This window comes from Penicillium samsonianum (genome assembly GCF_028829775.1).
Source record: "Penicillium samsonianum strain IBT 33392 chromosome Unknown utg000010l_segment0_segment0, whole genome shotgun sequence".
In the NCBI taxonomy this organism is placed as follows: domain Eukaryota; kingdom Fungi; phylum Ascomycota; class Eurotiomycetes; order Eurotiales; family Aspergillaceae; genus Penicillium; species Penicillium samsonianum.
Window position 1 is genome coordinate 668,141 of NW_026643268.1, and position 12,263 is coordinate 680,403.

Below are 12,263 nucleotides of genomic sequence, written 5' to 3' on the forward strand. Positions count from 1 at the left end.
GCCAGGTAGCAGAAATTTAGTCAAGGAAACATTAGTTGGCTGCGAGCAAACACACGAAAGAAGTATAATTCGAGCAGCGGGGCTAGGGAAAGGACATGATTGATTCTAGTGAACCCAAGGAGTGGTACGTAGCAAAACAGGCCAACCACGGGTACAATCGAATGTGACTGTCGGCCACAAAGTCTCCAAAACACTATTTCAACGTCTGTTGAAGCACCTTCAACCCTCATCAACGAGACGGTGACCGTGGCTAAAATGGGCTGATGCAGAGTGCAAGCGCGTTGAGCGATTTAATTGCAAATTCGATGGTATGTAGGAATCATATCTTTGTGGTATTACACTCTTCTCAACAATTGATGAAAGTGTTTCACCACACTCAACGCAGCAGTTCGACAGGAATGATTCCGCGAGTACACTCGAGGCTTGGATCTGTTTTGACCATCTCATCTCGGAGCGACCCAACGTTGAATCACCAAAGAGCATTTACACTTTCATCACTAAGAATCATGGAATTTATTTTCCTAGCCTCGCTTTAGTGTTGGTTGTCTGAGCTGTGGGCCTGTCCGTCTAGACTGCGGAAAGCGTCAGGTCACGGTCGCGTGGTACTCAACCCGTCAACCCGTTGAAGCTTGGCCATACCTTGACTCAATTTTTGAACCCTTGACCACCGTTAAAATACCCTTTTATAGGTTTGCAGACAAGGTCCCAAGCGCATGGCGCAAAACCAATAAACCAAGTGATACGACGCAGTGAAGCGAGAGAGCGAGTCGAGATCGCGAGTTGTCAACAGGGAGCACAAGGTGCCAATTGCTTCCACTATGACCGACGCCAGGTCAACAGCAATTGGTGACCGGCCCTTCAAGTCCTGACAACTCATACCAATATATTTTGCAACTCGGTCAGCCTTCAACTATAGTGATTATCCCATACAAGACTGCAAGCGAGAAGGCACTATCATCGCGCGATGAAATATCGTCTTGTGCTTACTGGGTCCATCAAGACGGATGTCATTGAAGGATGCACTTTCTTCGGCTAATAGTCTGCCTAGTGGTATTGCGATGTCTCAATTTGTAGATAGGGCTAAGAAGTATTTGTCCGTTGTTATCCCGGCAGTATACAGTGACCAGTGACTTGGCCAGTAGCAAGTTTACCACAGAAAGGTGATTATATTGCACAGCTATGTGGAGCGCAGATCTTCCAGCCTGGTCTCTTTATTGCAGAGGAATATTTACCTGATCCACAAGCAGCTGCATAACAGCTGCATAGCAGTCCGTTTCCCAAATTCTATCACTGATACTCTCTACTTCGCAAAAGGGAGCAATGGCTGCTTTCCCAGGTCGGGAATGTCTGACGCAAGGGGCGGCTACGGGCACCACCCATTGGAGGTGGTCCATTCAGGCATTACATCCCTTGACGCGGGGGCAGGATGATCTCAGGATCCTGCGGCTTCTGCTGCTGATGGGCCAGTGGTTGTCTATGAGGACCGCAGGGGACTGGTGGCCCACGGTAGCCTTCCGGCCCTTCTGGGCCAGGTGCAGCGTATCCATTCAGACCAGTTCGAAGGTGGGGATATGCAGCGTGCGCAGGCACGTAGGCTTGAGTTGGCGACGTGACTGGAATGAAAAGGCAATCTTGGTCGGATTTTAGACAGTTGCTGCACCGTCCATCCGCCGAAGTTTCAGATCCCGAACAACGGATCTAAGCAGGGTAATCAGTGCGCCATCATGTCCGGGTGGTTTAGAGGTATCTCACGTACCTTACGGCATCGACAGTACCGACAAGCGACGGCCGCTCGCCGTCGCGGATCTGCTCCTTGGTAGGTTCCTTCCGGTGCTTGAGCTTGGGTAAATGGGTCAGGGCAGTACGACCCCGGCAGTGGATGCAGCCGATAGGGAACATGTCCTTGAGGCGTGTGAATCGCAGCCATGTTCGATGGGGGCGTGTACCCTGAATTTGCGTACTGCGAAGGAGAATATTGCGGAGGTGGTGCTTGTTGCCGACCAAAGTTCGGCGGCGGATACTGTGAAGTAGGGGAATATTGGTAATAGCCGAGTTCGAACCTCGGTGGCGGAGAGTAGAAAGAGGGAAGACACTACGAAGCTACAATCAGCGACCCAGAGTCCCGGCGAAGTGTTAACAACTGCTAGAATGTTATCACATACAGGAAGGGGAGTCTGCGCAGGTAGCTGATTCAACTGGGCGTGGCCTTGTCTCTGTCGACTTGGGTCGCCTCGATTTGGGTCACCCTGAGGATTAGGGTCATGGTCATTGGGATTGTCCATTTGTTGTTCAAGGAGGACACGACAAGATGAGTCCAGAATACTGTACAAGGATGTGCCGTCGAGTGTTTGGGGGGATCGAATCACACGAACAAAGCAGCATAGAGCGGTCGCGCAGGAAAAGAAAATTTAGAGAGAGCAGATGCACAATAAATGTGGCAGGTGATTTCAATGCCCAAGGTTTGCATAGAGCACATGGATCGACATTAAGTTTTCCCTTGTTCGCGGTAACCGTCCATGGCCCTGCCCATGGTCGGCACCAATGGGCCCAGGACAGCCCAATAGTTAATTAATATGCTTACACAACCGGGTGGGCTTTAACGTGATTCCCGGGCACCCCAAGCGAGCGGGCACCCCACTTCAAATTTCAATCACCCTAGCAACCTCATGTTTTCAATCACGCATCATGCCCCCCAAACGATCCCAAAAAGCTCAAAGATTGCTTGAGTAAGAGGGTAAGATTCTATTAGCTATTAAAGCTATTCAAAATGGCAAACTACCACGATCGCTGCTGCTGCACGCTCTTTTGAGGTGCCCCGCTCTACTCTCCAAGCCCGGTTCAATGGAAGAACCAATCGGTCTGACACACGGGCTAATAGCCATAAACTCACTACAATTGAGGAGGAATCAACTAAGAGTTGGCTAATAAGTATGGATCAGCGAGATGCTGCTCTTACGATCAGTATGCTAGCAGATATGGCCAATTTACTGCTAAAAGAGCGCGGAGAGACCCCGGTTCAGAGAGTGGGCAAAAACTGGCCAACAAACTATCTAAATCGGCACTCCGAGCTTACTAGTCGATTCTCTCGCAAATATGACTATAAACGTGCTCTGGTGGAAGACCCAAAGGTCATTACGGAGCGGTTCAACCTCTTTCAAAACACTATTATCAAGTATGGAATATTATCAGATGATATCTATAACTTTGATGAGTCAGGGTTTGCGATGGGAATCAGTGCGACGACTAAGATCATTACTCAGTCAGTTTATTAAATTGGAAGTAGAGTTTGCTCGTGCATATGCAGAGCATACTGCCATATCTGCCGCACCTTGTCTGCCACCTCACATTTGGCGATCAGTCCTTGACGATCACGGCTGAACTTGCCCAGAGCAAAGTTGTAACCAAACTTGAAGTGCTTGACCCCTGAAGTAGACATTGGTAGCAGGATCCCATGCAGGAAGAGCTTTCCGTGAAACTGCGAATCGAGAAGCAAGTCTCCTTGATGTGTCTCTACAATCGACGAGGGATAGGAGAGCCCGAGGATATCGAGAGTAATATGCAGCCACTCGAAGAACGTTTCAGATGATACCGGTCGACTTTGACTGGCACGTCCAGCCCCAATCACCACCGTGATGTCTCTTTCAACGTGGAAGCGCAGTTTTGCCATATCATCAGCTGGCTCTCGTTGAATGGCGGGACTCATCTTTCGGGAAGGAGTGATGACACAACGGAGAGACTGATACTTCCCATGCAGACCAAAACTCCACTTACGGTGGCTTGCAGCCAAGCTCACTTTGTATCCGTCTCGACTCATTATTAACGCAGCCAGCTTGAGCCCCTCGCCATGGGAGCCTGCCAGCTGCTCGTCGTCGTCCTTGGATGTGAACCCCATCACGAGAGACTCGAGGGGAAGTTGCATGCAGGAGTTGGTCAAGATGACTCGGCCGGTCTTTTTCTCATATTTGATGAACCCCAGAGCTCGCTGATTGCCATTGTCGTTCGAGGTAGCTGGGACTATGATGCAGAAATGATCTTTCTTGTCTGCAAAGAATGGCTTGAAATCCAATCGATTTAACTGAAGTCTTTCCAGAATAGCATCTTTCCTATTCTGTCTCAGCGTTTATTCAATAAAAATAAATGTCACATACCAATTTTGATACAGCTCGCGAAATGCATCTGTAGTGTCCCAACCTTTCACATAGGCAGGTGAAATCCCAACTGGGGTAATTTGCTGTGAAGGCTCAGTTGTTGTGCGAGTAACTTCTCCGCTCTGTCGTAGATCACGATCCAACTGCAGATTCGCTTCGTCGCTCGTGCTCGTGCAACTATCTTGCAGTATGATTACTCATTGTTGGGTACGCTTTTGGAGCACTGCAGCAGAATGAGATATTGGCTTTTTGTCTCTGGGTCGTGCGCCTGCTATTTATACGGCGCCCTTGAATTTCCTCTGAGACATTCTCCTTGGAATCGTTGACCGTAGTGAACAAGGATAGTGACATCCTCATTGATGATTTCATGAGGGAAAGATTAATCTTGATGTATCGGAAATATGACAAAAATCTGGTTTGCATCCACGACTCACCAGTCCTTGACGAATGACCATGTGGTGTTGTTGAAGATCTTTATGGTTGACTAACTGGGTCATATCCGGTAACTCAACATTCAATGTTGAATAGCTCATATGAGCCATGAAGGGCCTCCGTGGCTCCGCATTTATATTAGCCTGCCAACTGTTGATTGAGGTCAGGCAGAATGTTGAGGTCGGCATGTCCAAAGATGAGATATGCGATCCGTTAAACCTTAAAAACCTGCCTATGGTTTAAGCAAGCATTCGTGAATGATAGTCAACGGTGGATTGAGATCATCAGTCCATTGGAAAAATCTTGAGGCATATGATGAGAAGCTTGTCAGCGCGATTTTTTTAGGTTGACGGATCCTGAGAAAGCTGAAGAGATGGGCTTTTCTTCTAGAAAAGACATACAGTACAGTTATGGTCTTTAGCAATATCCTACTTATATTTCCACAAGCCCCCTACAATGTTTATATGAGTAGTATTTAGGAACTATATCAAAGATGACTGAGCATGATGACACCAGTCACGGCATGTAAAAACGGATCAAGGAACGTTTCGTTTCCATGCATCTCTGCCATCAGGGCGTAGAGCGAACAGAGACGTGAGTGTTTTGGTGCGTCGCGGATGTGTTGATGAGCGTTGATGGTTGTTGACGAGGGTATTGATGAGCGTTGATGGTCGTTGATGAACATTGATGAGCCTTGATGAGGCTTGATGAGCGTTGGTGAGCGTTGGTGAGCGTTGGTGAGCGTTGATGAGCGTTGATGAGCGTTGATGAGCGTTGGTGAGCCTTGATGAGTGTTGATGAGCGTTGATGTGAGTGTTGTCGTGAGATGTGACTGAAATAACCGGGCGGTGGAGGTGAGTGGTGATCAACGTCTAACGGACGTAGCGCGAGCCTTTTCTTGCCATCTCACGATTCTCACCCACATGACAGATGTATCAATTTCGTTATTTCAATTCTGCGTCATTTCTTGTCCCCTGGTGGTCACTCAGTAAAGTTCGCATACAGCCTCCATTTCGATTGAGCTGGTCGAACACAAACACCGAATTTCCCTCCATTGGTTCAGCTATAATCAGGCAATACGCTCAAGATCAGACCTACCAGGTGTAGAAGCATTTGATGAGGAGCCGCTCGAAACCCATTTGTTGGCTCAACTAAACATCGTGATGCAATAGACTGTTACTTGCGTAGTCAGATTTATCGCTTCAGGCGGCTTGCAAGTCACTCAATTCTACTCTACTGTAGAATGCCTACATCCAGAACGGTCGCGATAGTCAACGTGGATTCGCAACAAAGACAACCAATTTAGGCTTCTTTGGCTTAAGACCTACATCCTAGAACGGACGCGAGAGTCAAAGTGGATTCGCAACAAAGACAACCAAGTAATTGAGGGCTTTGGCTCAAGAATATCCGATCGGCTCCTACATACGGGAGCCACCGCAACCTTGTGAGTAATCCCTGCCAGCAACTACGATTTATATTGCGACCCCATCTCCCATGTAGTAACCACACTGCATTCAAATTGGCGATCACTGCCTTTTGGGCGGAGTACCCGAGTCCATGCGATCAAGCATGCTCTACTGCCGAGGGAACACGGTTGCAGCCGGATCGGGTCTAGCAAGCGCCATCTTGACCAGATCTGGTAAAGACGACTCCGCCAACATTTACGACGAACTTTCGTGAGGAGAGATCATCGCAATTCGTACTTTACTTGACTTGTAATCGCAGCAGAAATGCGTTTAAACAATTTTCTCCAAAGGCAAACATGGCATGAGCGCCGATTAGGGGTAGGAAATTTCAGTATAGGTTGTCGTAGATAGTCAAAGAGGTCGCACAGCAGGATGGCTCTGGGTGGTTTTGTTAGGGACATCAATGCCACCTTCAGTGAATCTGTCCGAACAGTGATGTGCCACATGTCGTCCAAAGCGCGGTGTGTCTAACAAATAGTTGATGACCCAGGACATTCGACGTAGGGGACGTAGAGAATCCGGCCATTCCTAGCAAGAGCTGCTTGCGCGCGATACGTTAGAAAACGACGTCAATGGACAAAGAACACAAGTAGTCAGCTTGACTAACCTGCAGCTGCAGTGACTTCCAGGGTGAATGGTCTTTGCACGTGTTGCTCCGGCTTGGATAGAAAAGCGTGCCTAGGCATCAAGTATACCGAAATCTGTCCAAAGACACCACGACTTTTGTGACAGCGCTCTTGATGCAGCGTCATGTATGTCCGATTGGTTCGTTCCCGCTCGTTCATCTCCACCCGCTCGAATAGGTCGAGCAGCTGAGAAACGCGGAGTAGGATCAGGTGAGGCGGTATCGGACGGTGATTCGTAGCTCGTGGGTTTTTGGTTGCTCGGCTGTGACTCTGGACCAAACCGTCTCATTTCCCAGTTCGTAGCTAATATGGCAATGTTAATCTGTGGGCTCGATATGACGGGGCCTTTGCCTCACCTTCTCCTTGCACACAGACTTGGACTAACAATCTGGCCGTCTGCGAAGGCATGGCCCACCTGCCATGAAGCAAGACAAAACCACCAGCATTCCTCGGGTCTTTTGAAGTTCCAGGACTGAAAAGACGCGAGATGCCAACCGAGAACAATGAGGATCACCCATTGGACGCCAGTAATTCGATCCACGAGGCTATTTTTTCGAATGCCGAGACACACGGTGGTTTAGCCCATTGTGGCTTGAGCTTTGTATCGGGTAGACACATCAGCACATGACTGATGCACAGAGTCGACTGAGAGAAGGGCCGAGACGATCTGAACCTTACATTGGCTCATCATCGATGCCACCAGTAGTTATGTGGAAATGATAGACAGCATGCGATCGCATCAGTATAGGGGAGCTCGAGCAGAGAAAATGAGGGCGTCCTGTTGTACGATACGAGTCAGCAAGGCTTACCACTTGGACGAGTTGTTATGACTTACCTGTTCATAGGGTTTGCAGAGGGCACGCTGTGTACGCTTGAGACGAGATGATCAGTGAGCTTCGTGGTCATATGAACTTGCCAAACAGATCACTTACAATCCTCTTCGGCAAAACAACGCACACGATTCATGCCATGTTGTATTCTGGTCCGTCGCACTCTCCGGCCGTTGCTCCAAAAAAGCCGGGCTGTGGCGCAACGCGCATTCTCTCGGGCAGCATAGGGCGTGACAACCTCACCAGGCACAAGCAATCATATAGTCGTGATGGATGAATGTTTCGCGATGCGGACGGCCAGACACTCCGCCATTCATGGAGTGAAGGCGGTGAGGGCGAAGACGCGATGGAGCACGCGTCGTAGTGCCACCTAGTCTTATCTCCGATCCGGCGATAGGACTTCCAACAGGGATGTTTCACGGGTGGCGATGGGCTGCCCTCATGTACAACGGCACGAAAATCAGCAATTGTGTTGATGTTCTGGAGCACAAGAAATTGCACAAATAACTGATGTAGCGCAGCGGAGGACGCGGTAAGTCACTCACATTATAAGGAAGAATGGACGTCTCAAGCTTCCATGCAGCGAAGCTCGCACTCGGATGTTCGCACCCGCTATTGGCCCGCTCCTCTGGTTTATATTCTTCATCTAGGGTATGTTGCGTGGTTTGAAGCGTCGGGGCTAAGAATAGTGTGTAGGCCATGGCTTTGTATTTGGCACTAACGGGGTGCTGTATCCTCGGGCCCTCTGGTGCGATGTCAATGGTTCACTGTCAATCATTAGCTTGCAGATCGGGGAGACAATCCATGACTCACATTTTCTGGTAGCCAAGTCTTGGGACAAAGAGACGACAAAGAGCTGTTGTCCTTGCGCTCGTGCATTGTGGTCGAATGTCCTCGGTTCTATTGGAATCGTATCGTCTTCAGGATCAGTAGAATTCAGACAAGGCAGGCTAAGGTTCACATACCTGCGACGCGGATATTCGCGCTTTCTCTTGGGAATACACATAGAGGCTGCACAGTAGATCAGCTCAGTCGGCTGCTGTGGCGGAGGCGTCTTCGCATAGACACCTTGACCGGCTAATCCAAAACTCGTATCTTTAATCGGCTGGTGTGAATGGCAGTGCATTTGGTGGGAATCATACCTGTATCTCTCACAGGCACTGTCTGACTTGCTGGTCCACGGTGTATCCTATAAATGTCAGTACAGTAGAAATTCCAATATTCGATCGAAGGGGAGAACTTACCAGGTCCTCAGACACAAGCCTGCTCGATTTTGCAGAGTCAAGTGAATAAATCGTAGAGCAAATTGCTGGAGGTAGAGGACGTATTTATAGGTTTCTCGGCTTCTGTCACTTTCCAACTTGGTAGGAAGCGTTGAAGGACAGGCAGCCCTCTTAATTGAGGCCTGTTGAATCCCATGTCTTCTTTGTACCGCATCTATTCGCACCGATATCTTTGATACCTTTAGATGCTCAGTGAGAGAGACGAGTAAGAGTGGTTTGAGAAAAAGGATGCTGAGTCGGTCAAGAAACCTTGGCTGACTGTTGAACCCTTCACGGCACTCTAAAATTGAGGCACCGGGTGCTATTCAATCCGCAATGACAGACTCGTATTTGTGTTGTGATCATCTCATCTGTGAGCGACTCAACGTTGATTCACTGAAAAGCGCCTTCAATTTTATCCCTAGAAATCATGGACCCTTTTCCCTAGCCTCGCTTTAGTGTTGTGTTAGTTGTGTTGAGCTGTGGGTCTGTCCGTCTAGACTTGCGGAAAGCGAGGTCACAGTAGGATGTGCGGGGGCTCGACCCGTCAACCCGTTGAAGCTTGGCCCAACGTTGTCAACACTCAATTTTCGAACTTGTGACCATGAAGATACATTAAGTTTTTTTTCGCTTTCTTTTTTGACCTTATTTTTTAGGTTACTGTAAGTTCTACAATGTTCCGTTTGTCGACTTTCTGAGACCTCCAACGAAAGTGGAAAGAGGTGTCCGATTGAAATATATATCACCTCGATAAGCGCTCATATCTGACCCTCAACATCGTGAGGCTTGATCAGATTTCCCTGACCGACTCGTTGATCACTATCCTATGATCAAGTTGACTGTCAACAGCCCGCTGAAAAGTAAAACAACTCCAGTCAAAATTTGACTGCTTCGGTTGACCGTTGTGGTGATTGTAAAACCCAGCCCATAAACACCGGCGTCTGCATATTCTATAAGAGACACCAAGGATCGATGGAAATGGTATTTTCCAGAGCCGTGACTTTCTCCTGCGGACAAGATGGATGCACAAACCAGCTCGAAAGACCAGGAAATTGGAGGAGATCAGCCGCCCAGTGAATTGCCAACCCTTAGCGAAAAAGATAAATCATAGGAAAGTTCCGACCATGTCCCATTGGTATGTATGACGATTCGGCTTCAAATGCTTTTGCTGACCATTGCAGCCCTCCCCTTCGCAGCAGGAAGCAGAAACAACACACACCCTGGCGGCCGAGCCATTTCAACCGATCTTGCAGGTTCTAGCAGACCTCGAGCGCGATGATCCCAAGTTCGCCTTTCCAGCAGCTCGACTTGTTGGACTCTATCGACGGCTATGGGAGTCGTGCGTATCCAAGCACATCGATGGCCAGAAGCTAGAGCAGGACAACCTTGCTTTGAAGGAGGCTGGTACGCACCTGAGAAAAGAGAGAGATGGACTTCAGGTTCGCCACGACAAGCAGCGCTGTCTCGGCTGCGCTTTTTCGAGCAGGCATTGGAATTATCCCGGGAGAGGCTGGTTAGGGTACTCGATGACTGGAACCACCCTTCGAGACTCAATCTGGCAGGGTTGCCGGACAATGCAAGAGGAGAGTGAGGGATCGGCTATCTGGAGTTATCCTTCCTATTGTTAAAGCAGAAACACTACAATGACGTTGTAATTGAAGGAGAACTATAGTATGAACAGCAGATTATATTCCTTGTGTCTGCGAACAATCCCCCATGTTCTGGACCGGTCTCATTTGTAACCACCCAATATTTTATGCACAAAAAACTCCGGATCTAGGGAAAGCGTCGTCGGTAGCGTACCTAGCGGAGAAAGTGTCGATTGACTCGAGTATTGTAGAAGTTCCATGCGAGGCCGCAGAGACAGTCGGAAACTATTGCCTATTGCACCAAAATCATAGATCGTGTCTAGCAACTGTCCGCGTACCCGACAGAGATTCCCCAGGGCCGTTTCAACCCGGGGTAGGAAGAACAGATGCTCTCCTCTATTCTCGCCAGCTTTCCGATCAAATCGGACTAGTCGAATCTCTATCCATTGCACTTCTTCAGGAAAAGCGAACGCTGACATATAGGGGAACATGTCGCTGGCCTGAGTGGACATGGACAGAGGATCTGGACCCGTCCACTTGGAGGCTGACAGCTTGTCATAGGTGGGGTCGAAAAGGCATTCGATCAAGGAAGACCCTGAAGTCTCATATTCTGCAGGCTCACCCTCATTTGAGAGAATCTGCCGAGGATTATCGGAGTCGGTGGCGAGACAGGGAGGTGGTGTCGGTATGCTACATAGAGGACTCTTGCCAGATGGCGTGAAGGTCGAGATCCAAGTCACAATCTACTGATGTTAGCATCAAACAACTATTGAAACGACGGAGACAAACCGTTTTGCTTCGATTCGTTCATTTTTGTTCAAGACTCGCCGTCGAAGGCTGGTGGTAAAATACAGAAGTGTAGAAAGTAGCAATTTTACGAGGGCTGGGAGGAGCAGAATGCCGCAGGCTGAGCGGGAATTTTATTCATCTTGATATTGCAAGTTCATGGCAAATTTGGACTTGATGGCCAGATGCTGAATTCTCGAAAATCAAGCGTCGGATGTATCAACAGCCGTGAAACGTTGACACCCCGTCACCAAACCCAACGGAAATTCACCGGTGGTTGTATGAGCCTCTAAAAAGAGGGATGATATTTGGGACAGAAGGCAGTAGATAGCAGAACTATTCAGGTGTCGTTATCGCCCACGAGCGCTCGACAACGCCGCGACCTCATCACGGCCCATTAACATGGAAGGCTTGAGGATCGCTTGCTTGCAAGGCTGAAACGACGCCGTTACAAAGTGCTTGAACTGCTCGCGTTCGATCCCACAGTATCAATGCCTGCTCATCGCAGAGCTGTAGAAGGATGTCGCTGTCGCTTGCTAGCCACTCATTTAACCCTTGAAGCTGTCGCTGCTCATCCTCAAGTCGTATCTTCTCGGCAAACTTGGCGACGTAGCATTCCCACAGGCAAAAGTACAAGTCGAGCAGTTTGAGGGCTGGTGTAGCCAGGGCATCGTTGTGGTGTAGAAGTTTCATGAACTCTGCCGTAAGGGAACCGGGTGTGCGCACTGGAACCTATGCAGTGTTAGTGATCTTGTTCGTTTGCTACCGAAGAGGGTATGACCGACCTCGGGTTCAATGATTGTGCCGTTTGAAGATTGCTGTGGATGGCTTTGCAACTCATTCTCATCTTCTGGGTCGTGGGAAGCCCGGCACTGTCTCTTAGCTGGCCGGTCACATGGGCAAGGCGAAGTTGGATGGTCCATCGTGGCCTTTGGAATGAAATGCAAGAGACATTGTACAGTCTTTTATAGCCCGGCAGTCACACTGAGGCTGCTGTCATTGCCACCCATGATCGTCCCGACCTGAGTTCGACCGCCTTCAAAAGAGTCAGTGAATGGTTACCTCAACTGTTGACGCTCGATCTCACCTGCTGCTCACCCCGAGTTACTCAATTTGATGTGAGA

The 12,263-nt window shown here is 48.9% G+C and overlaps 2 protein-coding genes across 2 annotated transcripts; both read right to left on the reverse strand.

The window, feature by feature from the left end:
* Positions 1-1,401: 1,401 nt before the first annotated feature.
* Positions 1,402-2,282, reverse strand: N7471_013813 (C6 transcription factor; the record flags this gene model as incomplete). The annotated part of the gene is made up of 3 exons (XM_057286531.1): positions 1,402-1,698; positions 1,762-2,100; positions 2,163-2,282. The coding sequence occupies 3 exons, from the start codon at positions 2,280-2,282 to the stop codon at positions 1,402-1,404; spliced, it is 756 nt and encodes a 251-aa protein (XP_057129010.1).
* Positions 2,283-3,354: 1,072 nt separating this feature from the next.
* On the reverse strand, positions 3,355-4,176 carry N7471_013814 (uncharacterized protein; the record flags this gene model as incomplete). The annotated part of the gene is made up of 3 exons (XM_057286532.1): positions 3,355-3,406; positions 3,435-4,014; positions 4,149-4,176. The coding sequence occupies 3 exons, from the start codon at positions 4,174-4,176 to the stop codon at positions 3,355-3,357; spliced, it is 660 nt and encodes a 219-aa protein (XP_057129011.1).
* Positions 4,177-12,263: the final 8,087 nt, after the last annotated feature.